Below are 14,579 nucleotides of genomic sequence, written 5' to 3'. Positions count from 1 at the left end.
CCCACTTTGCGCGGGCAGGGTCCAGATGCATGTCCACACTGCAACTTGTGTCAAATACTCTCATATCAAGGAGGGAGAAAATAAGCCCACGTGTCGATTCCATGCGCCTTGGAAGCTCTTTACAAAAAGCGAATTCGGCGCGGATGGTATACTTCGGCTCCAACGCTCACATCCCATGATCAACCGATGGAACAAGCCAATGGCGGTTGGGTTGCGGCACAATCACGACATCTCCTTCATCGGAACCCAAAGCAAGACAATGGCGCTGATATACTACTTGACAAACTACACCACAAAAATCCAAGATCCGATCTGGAAGAGAGTGGCCATAGCAGCAGAGCTCTTTCCGAGTATCAGCACAACCAGCGCCGTCGGGCTAGGTGCAACAACTGCAAACTACGAAGCCAAGGCAAATTTAAACCGCCAGTATCTGATGAGAATCGCAAACAGAATATTCACCGAGAGGCCATTATCGCAGGTGGAGGTGATTGCGCACTTCTTGGATTACGCAAGTGAGTTCTCGAGTACCAAACAATGGTCATATGTGAATATGACAATGATATACTGGGCAATACTCCGACGCTGGCAGTATCTCCAGCAATGCAGTAGCACTTTAGGCGACGACGATGATCGACCTATCGAGAACATAGGTGGCAATGGCAACGGCAACGACGCGGAAGCCAGCGCGGAGAGGGTCTTGGTGGGAAGCAATGGCAAGAAGCTACCATACATTGAAGCCTGCCACCACCGTGGAGAGGTGCTGCAGACATTATGCTTCTATGACTACATGTCGCTTGTTACATTACAAAAGAGGATAGATTCATCTTCCAAGGAGTTGGTGAAGATAGAATTTGAAAGGAACTGGAAGCCGGGAAGGGACTGGGTGCAGGTTCTAAGACCCCCGGGGAAGTATGCAGTGCCATGCATCAACGGCTTTCTCGATATGGACTTTGATATTGACAAACGTAGACAGATACCGCAGGTAAGCACAAGCCATAGAACAGATAGGATAAACAAGGAGCATTACTATATTAGCACTAGAGCTGCAGTACAGCACCTGGCACTCTTGTACCATGGGAGAAGTTCACTACAGCAGCATCTGGTGAATCAACGAAATCTGGGAGCACTGGAGACGGCGACTCCCAAAAGACTCCAGACTATCGCAGGCAACATCCAGCTCTTGAAGCGATCAGCGGAAGATGCGCGGCGAGATGCAAAGCAGTGGGCGGCTGCGGGGGACGACGCCGTTTTGGATGATATCGACGCTATGGGGTGTGATCTCCAAGATCCTACAGGCCCAGTAAAAGCATATCGCCCAGACCAAGTTGGCCAGCTTGGCCGATTGATTGAGACAGTACGAGGTGCTACAGCCCCTAACCAGGTGACCGCTGGTTCGGAGCATCTTTTGCAGATGCTAGATCAGCTCCGCGAAGCTCAAGCAGATATCACCGACTTTGCGGATGATGTCGAGACTGTCACTTCCGCAGAGAACCTAGAGCAGTACCAGCCAACCATGGTAGCCAGGAGCGAGCTCCCAACGCAACGTCAGCTTAGAGGAATCAAGAGCAAGCAGGATCAAGCTGACAAGGAAATTGTGAAAAGAATCCGAGGCTCTGATGGAGTTCAGATCACGCAGAACACAGCTGCCGGCGCAGAAGCATCACTGAACCATACGTTCGCGGGCGCGGGAGAAGATATTATAGAAGTGTCAGAAACAGACACCTGGAACACTCAGAGACCCAGTGCCAGGGTCGCCTTTGGACCGTCGACAACATTCCTCCATGCCGGTCTGGAGATTGCAAGGAGGTTCACCTTGAACGAGCGGCAGGAAATCGCCTTCCTTTTAGTGTGTCGCCATCTCGACACCATCCCGGACGAAGATGACAGCGATGATTTCGGTAGCAGTAATGTCGAGAACAATGATAACGCACAACTATGCGAGTTCCTGGGTGGGGAGGGCGGCACCGGGAAGTCCAGGGTCATCGAGGCGTTGGCGGAATTGTTCGCTAGCAAAGACATATCGCACAGGCTGCTCATGACGGCGACATCGGGGGCCGCAGCAGCGCGGATCAACGGCGTGACTATTCACTCCGCCTGTGGGATGCAACCCAACGCATCCGGCAGCAATGCCGACGATGGCAGCACGGTAACCTACGTGGACGGTGATGGTCGAAGAAGATGGAGAGGAAAGTGGCTGCTCATCATTGACGAGGTGAGCATGCTGGGCCTCCAGACGCTCTCCGACATCAACAAGCGACTTTGCGCCTCCCGGGGATCGAATCAAGATTTTGGCGGGATCCCAGTGGTGCTACTATCAGGAGATTTCCACCAGTTCCGCCCAGTGCAAAACAAGTCGCTGTTGACGCCATGGTCCGCCCTCAGGATTGCGGACGAAATGAGGGCGCACGCACTCTGGGCTCGATTTACCACCGTCGTTATGCTCACCGAACAGGTGCGCGCAGCGGGGGACCCGGAGCTGCAGCGGCTGCTGACTCGGATCCGGCAGGGGCAGCAAGACGAGTCCGACATGGAGCTTCTTAATAGCCGGTGCTTTCAGGAAGGCCGAGCCATACCATGGGGCAAGGGCATCACAGCAGTCACACCCCTCAACAGCACCAGATGGTGCCTGAACATGGATGCGGTCTTGGCCTTCCAGAGGCACCACCAGAAGCCAGTCCGGATATTTCTACCCCAGCACCGTTGGGGTAAACCCAATACATTGCCGGTAACGGAGGAAGAAGCTACGCTCATGGCCAGCGTCGGTGATGACAGCAAGATCTGTGTGCCGGCCACATTCATGTTCGTGCCTGGTATGCCGGTTGTGGTGACCATGAATATAAACCCAGGCCTCAAGCTCGTGAATGGCGCCAAGTACACAGCGCTAGAAGTTATACCAGACACCAAAAGATTCCCAGGGTATCAACTCGCCCCGAACATTATCCTCCACTTTGGACCACCTGCCGGCATCATCCTGTCGTCCGAGTCAACCAAGAAGTTCGAATTTGATGAAATGCCACCAGGCACAATCCTGCTTACTCCAACGAGTGCGCAAATACCAATCGAAAAGAAGAAGAGGGTCAAGAAGAGGCCTTGGCAGAGGCATAATGTGAGCCGCCGAGGACTTCCCTGCACTGCAGCGTTCGCATGCACCGATTACAAAATCCAAGGCGAAACCCTCCTCGAGATTGCGCTGGAGCTGCGAGGAACCGGGACAAAGCTGAACACCAAGACTGGACAACTCGAGCCACGAAAGTGCGATCCATATAGCCTGTATGTGCAGCTATCGCGGTGCAAATCGCTGGATGGTATTATATTGCTGTCAAAGGCGCGTGTGGAGGATATAGTCGGGAATAAAATACCACAGGAAATGTTTGATGGCGAGGCTAGGCTGGAACAGTTGTGCGAGAGGACAGTAAATGAGGCCCGATTATCGTTATTGTCATATCCATCTGCACAATACTAGCAGTAATGTAATTTAGATAATAGGTTTCTTATATATAAATAGAAGTAGGTAGAAGGATAGAAAACCAATATATATATAATCAGAGCATAAGAGAGAATCTCATAAAATGTATATATATAAGGACAAGAATGGATGGATGGATTTTATTTCGCCCGGGGGGACACACCCCAGAGGGCCGTTGCGCTAAGCTATTTTCGTTTCATACGGTTCTTCCATAATCGCCCGAAGCCCCACAATTTCACTTTACTGATTGGTCTAATCTGATGTATATGCAGTGACAGGCCTGCTTGAAGGCCAATTTCTCCAAGTGTTCAGCATCCTATCCTCAGCAGCTGAAGCACGGTCTGCCAAAATGAGACTGTATGATGTTAGTAGGATTCAATCTGAATAGTTAGTGTGCCTGAGGCTTCTGGTCCATGTCAAGCCTCCCCGTTGCAATGGCAAATTTGATCGTCGCCCGTACTGCCCGCATATCTGGCGCCCATTTGTCACCGTCAGACGCCGCCTTCCCTCCCAGGAAGTATGATAGGTTTCCCATCTTTGTCTGTGAGCATCGCAACATGCCTTCCCGTTGCGCGGTCCATTTTGCGCAGCGAAATAGGAAGTGTTCCACTGTCAGCAAATGAGGAGTCCCACTAATAACGTGACCAAATCCCAATGACGCTAAACTTCTCTTGGAAATTGGCCTGAGCATGCTGAGGTAACGAGTTCCCACGTACATTTCACGTGCATTTCACGTGCATTTCACGTGTCTCTTAACAAGAAACCCTCCAAAAACGAGAAGGTTGGCACCTCTGGGGCCATTCGGATGGGGTTAATCCGGACCAACAGGAGGTGCAGTTGCGCTTACTATAATCCGGTAATTTTGCAAGGGGGGGGCCAAATTTCGGGGGTGAAAAATCCCAGAGCTTAAGAAGACCTTTCGTACCGAAAGGCACTCCTTTACACTTGATCTCAGAGAGCGAATGAGAGTTCACATGTGCGGATTGGCAAATGAGGAAGAGAAGATTGGCACCTCTGGGGGCATTCGGATGGGGTTAATCCGGACCAACAGGAGGTGCAGTTGCGGTCACTAATCGGGTAATCACTTAATCGGGTAATTTTGCAAGGGGGGGCCAAAATTTTGGGGGTAGAATCCCAGAGCTTAAGAAGACCAGAGCTTAAGAAGACCTTTCGTACCGAAAGGCAAATCCCAGAGCTTAAGAAGAAAGACCTTTCGTACCGAAAGGCACTCGCTCGCGCCAATCAGTGGGGGAAGTGCCAGCTACTACCAAATCATTCTCTGTACGCGTCGATTTGATGCAGAAAGGCGCACTTTCTACGTCTTAAGCGCCATCAAGATGCGGGGAAAGAACCATTGTATGTATCGCGGCAGGGCTGCTCACTCATACGGTGCCACGCCTACGTACCGCTCCCCACATGACCCCCGCCAAGGCCGAGGTACATAGAGTGACTCTGAGCGCCGGCGAAATCAACCCCGCCAGGCAGTCAATGCGTATGATGACCATAGCTTCATTCGTATTGATGACAGCCGCCGCGAGCAGCCGGCTGATAACATATTTCTCGATAACTTATTCTCCTCCTGCGACCTCTTTCGACGACTCCGGCAGTGTGGCCACGGCGCTACGGGCACAGCCCGCAGGAACTGTGGCATCTATAAGGATAACACAGCTGCCGGCAGCCTCAAATTCAATGACATCAGGGCTATCCGTACAGCTGATAATAAGGTTAACCAGGTCGCTTGGAAAGACAACGCCCTTGTGTTATTCCTGACAAATCCCTCGGCTTGTCAAGCCTGTAAAGGAATATGGCTTGGAGAGGGGCGGCCGCAGCCGTTGCGGGCAGTCAACGGCAATAGAGGCAGTGTAATATAGCTCTATGTAGAGCCGGAAATTGCTGGGACTTTTATCACCATATAAAATAGGTGGGGCTGAATGTACCTTTGATTTGCTTTACTCTAGTTGGCTAGACCCCACTGCTCGTGACCCAGGTGTTGCGTTACGACAATTACAGTGGGACGCAAAATGTTTGAATCCAAAATTTGTAGTAGTGACGTACCTTGGAGTAGGCCAGTCCATTTTAAGCTTAGTGTCTTGCCCTTTTAAAGCAGAGTTCTAACATCAGAAAGCTCTACTAACAATTAGCGGCTTCGAAAAATTTTAGCGATTGAATTAGCGACTGTGTATCGCTAAATTCTAGCGCTCTATAGGGCTAAGTCGCCTAATTATGCTAGGAAAATTAAAATAGCGAGAAATTGTGATTAAAATCGGACTAGCTCCAGAATGGAGTACTGCTTAGTACGAGATTTTGGATTCAAACATTTTGCGTCCCACTGTAAAGGGATTGTCAGATAATGTCACGAGCCCTGATTCTGTGAGGCGTCTGATTGGATGTATGTATATTCTGAGTTGCATATGATCCCCGCTCTGAGTCCCTGTACATCCTTATACTGAAACCAGCTAGAAGGATATAGCTATAGCAGTCACACGCCATATACACGCCCAGCTACCCAAATACACATCGTGACAGATAACTGTTACGCCACTAGCAAAAGTGTAGGCCCACACCCAGTGTGGAAAAATAGTACCCTATATGCTATGCGACAGGGATCCCATAGGACTAGTCCTGTCCGTTGTCTGGCCTAATGGTACGTTAGTCCTAATCCAAAAGCGGAGCCAATGCCGGGCCAGTTACCGGGCCTAGATGCCGATGCCGAGTTAGAAGAAGCCGTGAATACCCCGCATTGTCGCGTATTGTATTATATTAAGACGTGTCGCATGGAGAACTTGCAGGAAAGGAGGTAAGAGAGGAGACGAAGAAGAGCTTAGCGGAAGCCTCAACTCGCATTACGAATCCAACGTTTCTCTAACAATGGTATCAGACACGCTCTCCTTCTTTGGCAAGCTGGGGTTGGCCGTTGGGATCCTGCTGGGTAAGCATGCTGCCATGCTTTGAATTGATCATTTCCTCTAACCTGGTGACAGCGGTCAAAGATTTGGTCATCATCCTTATTCGGGGACTACCTCTGGCTATCAGACGGAGAATCCCATTGAGGCTCTGGTTCGCATCATTGGTCGGTCGAACCTTATTAGGGAGTTTCAGCCCCAACCAGATTCAATATCTGACCACGCCGACATTGGAGGTGTACGAGACATGGGTCAAGAAACAGCGAGCCAAGTTAATCCAGCAGACGCCACAAGGTTCTTTGAATCTATTGAACCTTGACATTGAGAACCTTGGCGGCACGGGAGCGTCAGTTATGTGGATTGGAGACCGTAAGGAAGCATCCAAGATTGTCCTCTTCTTCCATGGCGGCGGATATATCTCGCCTCCCCTTCCTGGTCATTTCACTTGGTGCTGGGAAGCGTACGTCAACGCTAGTCTGGGGGCCAAGGCTCAAGTTGCAGTTGCAGTATTACAGTACACTCTTTCGCCCAGAGCCCAGTACCCTGACCAGCTTCGCCAAGCCTCTTCAGCTCTAAACCACCTACTTCAAAGTGGCGTCAACCCGCGCGACCTCATCTTTGGAGGCGACTCAGCCGGTGGAAACATGTCAGTCCAGCTCCTCTATCACATACTTCACCCTCATCCGAACATCCCACCTGTGAAGCTGGTTCAGCCTGTTGCTGGCATCTTCTTGGTGTCTCCTTGGCTTAGTTATCGAACCGATACGGCTTCATTCAAAGAAAACAACAATGTCGATATGCTCTCGTCGGGCCTCATCCAACAGACATCCCACCACGCAGTTCGTCGGGATGATTTAGCGCCCAAGTCTAGTGAGGCTCATCCCGTGTGTGCAATGGACGGGGACCTGTCTTGGTTAGAACATGTTCACGATATTACGGATGCACTCTATGTCACTGCTGGTAGACAAGAAGTATTTCGAGATGCCATCGTGGGGTTCGCAGAGGCTGTCCGGAGGAGGTGTCCTTCTGTAAGCGTTGACCTTGAAGTTTCCGACCACGAGGCTCATGACTACATTCTCCTCGAAAACGACGCGGGAATCATCGGAGATGCGACCCAAAGGATGAGGCGATGGGCGTCAGGCAGATTTGCGACCTATGAGTCTTTGTAGGGTTTTAAGATGGTACATCCAATTCAAGCTACTGAAAACACCCACCACCAGTGATCAAGAGGGAGTCATTAACTATCGAGGTTTCTATACAAATTTCAATTCTAAATATTCAGCCACGCAAAGTCGACAGCGACGTTTCGATTATGTTGTGATAGACGGTCGCGGAGGCAGATATGAGCACCAACGAGGGCCACACTGATGCGAATATATCGCGGAGGTCACATAAAGTGAGGTTGTCATGTAGATGTAGAAAGATGGATGACGAGCTAAGACTACAGTTGAGGACGGGAGCATAAGGTCTCCTTTCTCACGTGATGTTACCTATAATGCCAGTCTTAAGCACCAGGCCCAAGACTGGTTCTTCACGTATCACTAATTGCCCACTATCGAATCGAGTTCGAACAGCAAAACAAGACCAAAAGGGGCGGTCCTAAGAAGTCACTCACGTTGCCCTTTATTTGCCAGCCAGAGAACCAGCTATCCGACAAGGACTGGGAGGTGGTCGAAATATTTGCGCAGATCCTGAGTTACTCTGAAGCTACGGTCAAAATGCTCGAAGGCGACGGCCAGATCCGCAAGCGGAAGCGTGGGGTGGACTGGGTCTTATGGCAATATTTGGGACGTAATTCAAGGCTTTGAATTCCTTCTTGAGCAGCTTGAACGCTTCAAGGATATCGCCAAGGACAGTCTGACGGCGAGATATTTTAACAGGCTGCTGGTAGTCTTGGTATCGAGGTCCTGAAGGGACTTGGCCAGGCTGGCTTCGACGTCCGCGTCCTCTCGCCCAAAGCTGGGAAGGTTCCCGCCGCCTATGCCAACCAGGTCAAGGAAGTTGTTGTTAAATACGATGACCCTGCGTCACTCAAATCAGCGCTTGATGGTGTTGACGCCGTCGTCTCGACACTTGGGGCCCCTGCCGTAGGTGGCCCCCAGCGCGCTCTCATTGATGCCGCCGTCAGCGCCGGAGTTCAACGATTTATTCCGTCCAATTTTGGTTGCGATCAACAGAACCCGCTCACACGCCAGCTTCCTGTATTCGCAGAGAAGGTCAAGACTGAGGATTACCTGACGGAGAAGGCCGAGTCCTCCTCGTTGAGTTACACCTATGTTTACAACAACCTGTTCCTCGACTGGGGCTTCACCCATGGGACCCTAGCCAACATCAAGGACCGGCGTGTGGTGCTTTATAACGGCGGCGACCTTGCAGTCAGCGTGACTCGGCTTGCCACAGTTGCGAAGGGTGTTGTTGGGGTTCTCAAGAACCCAGATGCCACTCGAAATCGTTCGGTTAGGATCGACGATGGCAAAATCTCGTTTAAACAAATTGCCGCAATTGCCAAAGACGCGCTTCCAGGCCAGTGGACCATCACTGAGGCTGACACAGACGCCCTCAAGGAGACTAGCGACCAGGCGCTGAAGGCTGGAACCGTCGAGGGATGGGTGTGGCTCAATTACATTCTCCAGGGAGGCACAAACGCAAAGTACGGCCCCGCTTTCGACAACATTGACAACGATCAGTTGGGGCTCGCCAGGTTGTCCGATGGAGAGCTGCAAGCCCTAGTGAAGGATCTTATCACTCAGACCGTGCGCGAGTAGACCAGATATGTTGGACTCGATGGTCAGTCTACAAGTCAAAAAGCCTAGCATATCAAACATTGTTCGCGGCCCTTGTATGAAGCCGGCGGTATTTGCATGTATATAAGGTCTGTCTGTGTATGCGACCTGACGAAGAACTTCTTTCCGATGCGATGCTGTACCGCTTCCAGCAACCAAAATTGCGGGCCAGAGTGCTTCACGATTGACTACTCATGGCCTTGTAATGCTGTGAAGTCGGTCTCTAATTTTCCCATCGTTGGGAATTTTGGGGAGATCAGGTAATGTATTTAATTATAGAGATAAAAAGAAAAAGTAGGTATTAAAATAATTATGCCAGTTGTGACCGCCTGGTCTCAACCTGGGTCGTGACAGGTTCGGAGTCTCTTTCCTATTAAGAAGCGCTCTCTGCCCGGCTCAATGTGAAGTATCAATCGGTAGGTCAGTGCATTAGAATGTAGCCACCTATCGTTCAAATCCTTAACTTGTGATACTTATCATTGCCATGCGGGCTTCCAACGGCTTCCAACTCCGAGCATTGTGTGACGTGGGCAACCCCTGAGCTAGTCAAGGGGACAGGGTGGGGCCGGCTACTAAATTATAGAGCAAGCGTTTCCGAGCTGTTTGGTCTGACTTATTGATTACAATGCCGACGCTTGGATTATCAAGGGATAGAAGGGTCTCGCCAAGACGACGTCTTTCAGGTTTTTTCATAGCACATAACAAGGTCGGTAAAGTCGGCAGTGGCATGTGTACCTGGTGATAATCCAACCCGGTCTGCTCAGTACTTCGATGATTACAACAGGAACCAGCCCAAACTTCGACAAAACAGCACTTTCAGCGGCTATCACCATGGCCGAGCCATCGCAGATTTCCAAGCCAAACCGAATATTTCCGATATCGATTCCCTTTCCCAAATCACCCAATAACACAACCGCGGCGGTGGCTCTTAGTTGGAATCTCGAAAGTCCCTCTGTTACTCTTTTTGATAAGGGGGCGGACGCCGTCGGAGCTCTATTTTCGGGTCTCCTGCTTGTACACGTGGGAGGAGACTTCGCCAAACTGGATGCTTTGGTTGCGTTACTCTCGATCCAAATAAGGCGACAATGGCCTCAATCTCGCTGGGGCTCTTGTGCAGACTGTCAGATACAGTCCGTCAATATTGAGACATGGAGTTTTCTCAATAGTCCGACAATACTATCAAGAGGCGTCCACCAATTTCCCTTCTCCTCGTTTATACCCGGGCACTATCCAGCAACCGTCAACATCCCTGCCTTTTTCATATCTTACAATCTCAAGGCCACGATGGATATCGCTCGAAGCCCAAACCAGCATGCTATCTCAAACAATCACATCGAACTCAAGGACTCTATAATGGTGAAGAGAGTCTCCTCACCACCGAAGCCTCCTCACCACTTGTACGTCGAACTGAAGCCCATCAAAGCTAGGGTGGGGGTGTTGTATGATAGTGTTATCGAACCGGAGGGTGCGAATGAGGTTGTTCTACATCTGGTCGATCTTCTGGATTATGATGAAATCCCTCAAAGAATCGTCTTCTGGCGACTGACATGTGTCTCCTGGAAGTTCGAAGAGACCATTCAGCACAGCTTTCCCCTATGCAAGCACCATGCCACGCCCTTCAAAACGGCAAACGAGCCAACGACAGATATTCGCGTTCTGGCCAAAGGCATATTACGAAAGGTTTGGGAGACTGATGGGATTGGGGGAGATGGCACAACCGACTTGAAGTTCAGTTATGCCATTGATCGGCAAAGGTTCCCGGGTCGTGAGTGCAGGCATGCTTGCGATGTCAAGCCTTTCTATGGACTGGCGGTGAAGCATTCATTGGAGATAGAAATTTTTCTCTCCCAAGAAACAGCTCATGTGTTGAAGCCAGATGTAGTAACTCCAACTCCTAAAGGGTTCTTCTATCGTCTAAGGTTTGACATAAACCTAACGCGATATGCTGATGGGGAGGTCAACTGGGATGAAGACACTCCACCGGTATATCAAGATGTGGCTTCACAACCTCCGGCATATATAGAAGAGAATGAATCATGATGGAGTTCGATTTAATCTCCCAATTCGCGAGGAAGTAGGGGTTCAATCTCATCATTACTATAGAATAAAGAGCAGCCTAGCAAAGTGATTGAAGCAGCCTCCACAAACCATCCCCGACCTGAAGGATTAGTGCTGCATTTATGCTAATGTTTTCCATAAATATTTTTGGAATTTTAATTCAAGCTCCCCCAGGTCCCATCAGGTGTCTCGTCTGGCTGTGCTTTTGGCTCTGGATAAGGGGACAATGCGTGGGTGGTCCAATCCCGCCCAGGTTCTAGCTCGTGAGTCATTCGCGCGCGGGATGCTCCGGGCGAGCACATGAAAGTCAGGGATGATGCTTATGGAGTAGTAAATGCCGTGTTTTCTGCCGAGACCACCTGCCAGTCTCATCTCCCACTGGCCTTAACGAAACTTATTATTGCTAATGCATGTCTTAGCCTCTCGGAGTTGATTGCTGGTGATGCGCACAGGCTTTTTAGTGGAACCTGCGATGCACTAACCTTGTGTAAATGGGAAGGCAAGCAAGTCCGAGAAGGTCCACTTCTGGCGAGGAGCTAGAGCGGGTACTCACAACTTCGCCACCCCCAAGCTTTAGTAATTAAAATTGAGTGTTTACACGTGTAATAGTGTGTGTTGGTGGATTGGACCAATTGTTGAAAATGGTCTCTAGCCAATAAAACACAGTAACGCCTGCACCTTATCTGGACCTCAATGTCCGCTGGCCCCAACACATTCTATCGCACAAGGGCTTGCTTACTCCTGTGGAAAGAGTATACACATCTGAATAATTACTTATACACTATGAAACTAAACAGATTTACTAATAACCCGACGCAATACTTGTACGTCTGGAGACAGCTTCTGCAACGCTAAGACAAGCTCATCGGCAGCTTGATCAAGCGCGTCGTTTGTAAAGGGGTCAAGTGCATCCAAGATGAACAAGACCTGTGTGGTATCACTATTCAGTGCGGTCCGACGGCATTGACGCCAATTCCAGCGGCGGCAGGTGATCCCCTTAGCATCACACCATATAACCTCCCCAGGATCCGCAAGCTCTGTGACAGTTTCTCCGCCCGACATAGTCTCAAACTTCTCCTGACCACTGGCACGGACCAAAAAAGGGGATCCATCGTACTTTTCAAAATCTTCGCCGCCAACTGGAACCTGATGCTTGATAGAAATAGCGTTGTAGATGTCTGTCAGCCGATTGACGCGTGGTAACCCCCCCTCTGCGCGGCGCGTAAGAGCCTCCAAACTGTTGCGTATGCGCTGCGGCTTAGCTCCAAAAGCCTTGTATGCCTCTCGCCATGCGGCTATATGTGGTATTTTTGTGACAGGATGTTGCGATAGCGCTGTTCTAGCACAGGCCTCAGCCTCTTGCAGAAGTGCCTCGCTGAAGTCGTCACTGGGACCTGGTGGGATACCATCAACCACCATCAATAGTGCGCGATAGTCCGGGCGTAGCTCAAAGACCTCTGGAGCTACTCGCGCTCCATTTAATAGTGATTCCAAGTGGTGAGTCGCGCTCATACTTCAGGTTGAAAATGATAGATGATAAAAATAGAGTTTGTTGTAGATTGGGGTTACCACGCGAACAGTGGACAGAAGAGGATGTAAATAGATGAATGTAATGCCTTTCGGTACGAAAGGTCTTCTTAAGCTCTGGGATTTTTCACCCCCGCATTAAGCGATTACCCGATTCGGAAGCGCAACTGCACCTCTTGTTGGCCCGGATTAATACCACACCCGGGTCCCTCGAATGGTCCTAATCCTCCCACTCTCATGCCTTTCGGTACGAAAGGTCTTCTTAAGCTCTGGGATTTTTCACCCCCGAATTTTGGCCCACCCCCCCTGCAAAATTACCCGATTCGGAAGCCCAACTGCACCTCTTGTTGGCCCGGATTAATACCACATCCGGGTCCCTCGAATGGTCCTAATTCTCCCACTCTCATTTGGCACATGCGGTCCTAATCCTCCCACTCTCATTTGGCACTTGTGGTCCTAATCCTCCCACTCTCATATGGCACATGTGGTCCTAATCCTCCCACTCTCATTTGCCACATGTGGTCCTAATCCTCCCACTCTCATTTGGCACATGCGGTCCTAATCTTCCCACTCTCATTTGGCACATGTGAATGAACTTCGAATCCACCCTCGCCCCCCCGAGATCAAGTGTAAAGAAGTCTTCATTGGCTGGGATTTTTTGTTAAGAATCACGTGGGATTCACCTGAGCTTTTAATTTATAATAATGTCGTTGCTCTTGTCGTTTGCATTTGGTGAGATTCTTGCTTCTGCTTGAGTGAGGTGAAATCTATTACATTAGATCGGATTTTTAATATATAATATATATATAGGAAACAGTGGATTGATTTTTCTCCAAATCTCATTCTTGATCTCCTTTATACCTTTTGGAATACCTGGTAGTCACTTGGCGGAGATTTTTGGTTTTTGGTGGATATCTGGTGCTGCGAACCCCGCTTCAGACGTCATCATCGTCATGGAACGCGAACCGGACGCTCCGGGCGGGGGACATCATCGTCCCCTGCGTAAAAGGGCCAGAACGACGGGGGCAATGGAATCGGAACAAAACACCCATCATCTATCAATACATACCTGACTGTCCCTTGGATTTGCTATCTAAATTATAACCTATATTATTGCTCGTATTGTGCGGATGGGTGCAATAATGATAACCGGGCCTCATTTAATGTTCCCCCGCACAATTGCTCCAGCCTAGCCTCGCCATCAAACATTTCCTGTGGTATTTTATTCCCGACTATATCCTCCACACGCGCCTTTGACAGCAATATAATACCATCCAGCGATTTGCATCGCGATAGCTGCACATACAGGCTATATGGATCGCACTTTCGTGGCTCGAGTTGTCCAGTCTTGGTATTCAGCTTTGTCCCGGTTCCTCGCAGCTCCAGCGCAATCTGGAGGAGGGTTTCGCCTTGGATTTTGTAATCGGTGCATGCGAATGCCGCAATGCAGGGAAGTCCTCGGCGGCTCACATTATGCCTCTGCCAAGGCCTCTTCTTGACCCTCTTCTTCTTTTCGATTGGTATTTGGGCACTCGTTGGAGTAAGCAGGATTGTGCCTGGTGGCATTTCATCAAATTCGAACTTCTTGGTTGACTCGGACGACAGGATGATGCCGGCAGCTGGTCCAAAGTGGAGGATGATATTCGGGGCGACTTGATAGCCTGGGAATCTTTTGCTGTCTGGTATAACTTCTAGCGCTGTGTACTTGGCGCCATTCACAAGCTTGAGGCCTGGGTTTATATTCATGGTCACCACAACCGGCATACCAGGCACGAACATGAATGTGGCCGGCACACAGATCTTACTGTCATCCCCGACGCTGGCCATAAGCGTAGCTTCTTC

The 14,579-nt window shown here is 50.0% G+C and overlaps 4 protein-coding genes across 4 annotated transcripts; 3 read left to right on the top strand and 1 right to left on the bottom strand.

Annotated features, from left to right (window-relative positions):
* Positions 1-6,401: 6,401 nt before the first annotated feature.
* On the top strand, positions 6,402-7,538 carry BGZ61DRAFT_372116 (alpha/beta hydrolase; the record flags this gene model as incomplete). Its single annotated transcript, XM_046242156.1, has 1 exon — positions 6,402-7,538. One exon carries the CDS (start codon positions 6,402-6,404, stop codon positions 7,536-7,538), a length of 1,137 nt encoding a protein of 378 aa, XP_046094989.1.
* A 549-nt stretch (positions 7,539-8,087) lies between these two features.
* On the top strand, positions 8,088-9,134 carry BGZ61DRAFT_500229 (uncharacterized protein; the record flags this gene model as incomplete). Its single annotated transcript, XM_046251526.1, has 2 exons — positions 8,088-8,129; positions 8,250-9,134. 2 exons carry the CDS (start codon positions 8,088-8,090, stop codon positions 9,132-9,134), a joined length of 927 nt encoding a protein of 308 aa, XP_046094988.1.
* Positions 9,135-9,983: 849 nt separating this feature from the next.
* BGZ61DRAFT_372040 (uncharacterized protein) lies at positions 9,984-11,192 on the top strand (the record flags this gene model as incomplete). The annotated part of the gene is made up of 1 exon (XM_046242150.1): positions 9,984-11,192. The coding sequence occupies one exon, from the start codon at positions 9,984-9,986 to the stop codon at positions 11,190-11,192; it is 1,209 nt and encodes a 402-aa protein (XP_046094987.1).
* Positions 11,193-11,963: 771 nt separating this feature from the next.
* BGZ61DRAFT_466394 (Phenylalanyl-tRNA synthetase) lies at positions 11,964-12,881 on the bottom strand. Its single transcript, XM_046247670.1, has one exon. The coding sequence runs from the start codon at positions 12,720-12,722 to the stop codon at positions 12,000-12,002; it is 723 nt and encodes a 240-aa protein (XP_046094986.1). The 5' UTR covers positions 12,723-12,881; the 3' UTR covers positions 11,964-11,999.
* Positions 12,882-14,579: the final 1,698 nt, after the last annotated feature.

The sequence above is a fragment of the Ilyonectria robusta genome, assembly GCF_021365365.1.
Source record: "Ilyonectria robusta strain PMI_751 chromosome Unknown BGZ61scaffold_49, whole genome shotgun sequence".
Lineage (NCBI taxonomy): Eukaryota > Fungi > Ascomycota > Sordariomycetes > Hypocreales > Nectriaceae > Ilyonectria > Ilyonectria robusta.
The sequence above is the reverse complement of the archived record's forward strand: the minus strand, read 5'-3'. Positions and strand labels throughout refer to the sequence as shown.

Bases quoted from the DNA above. Each gene is read 5' to 3' on its own strand.
- BGZ61DRAFT_466394 (XM_046247670.1), bottom strand. From the start codon at position 12,722: ATGAGCGCGACTCACCACTTGGAATCACTATTAAATGGAGCGCGAGTA.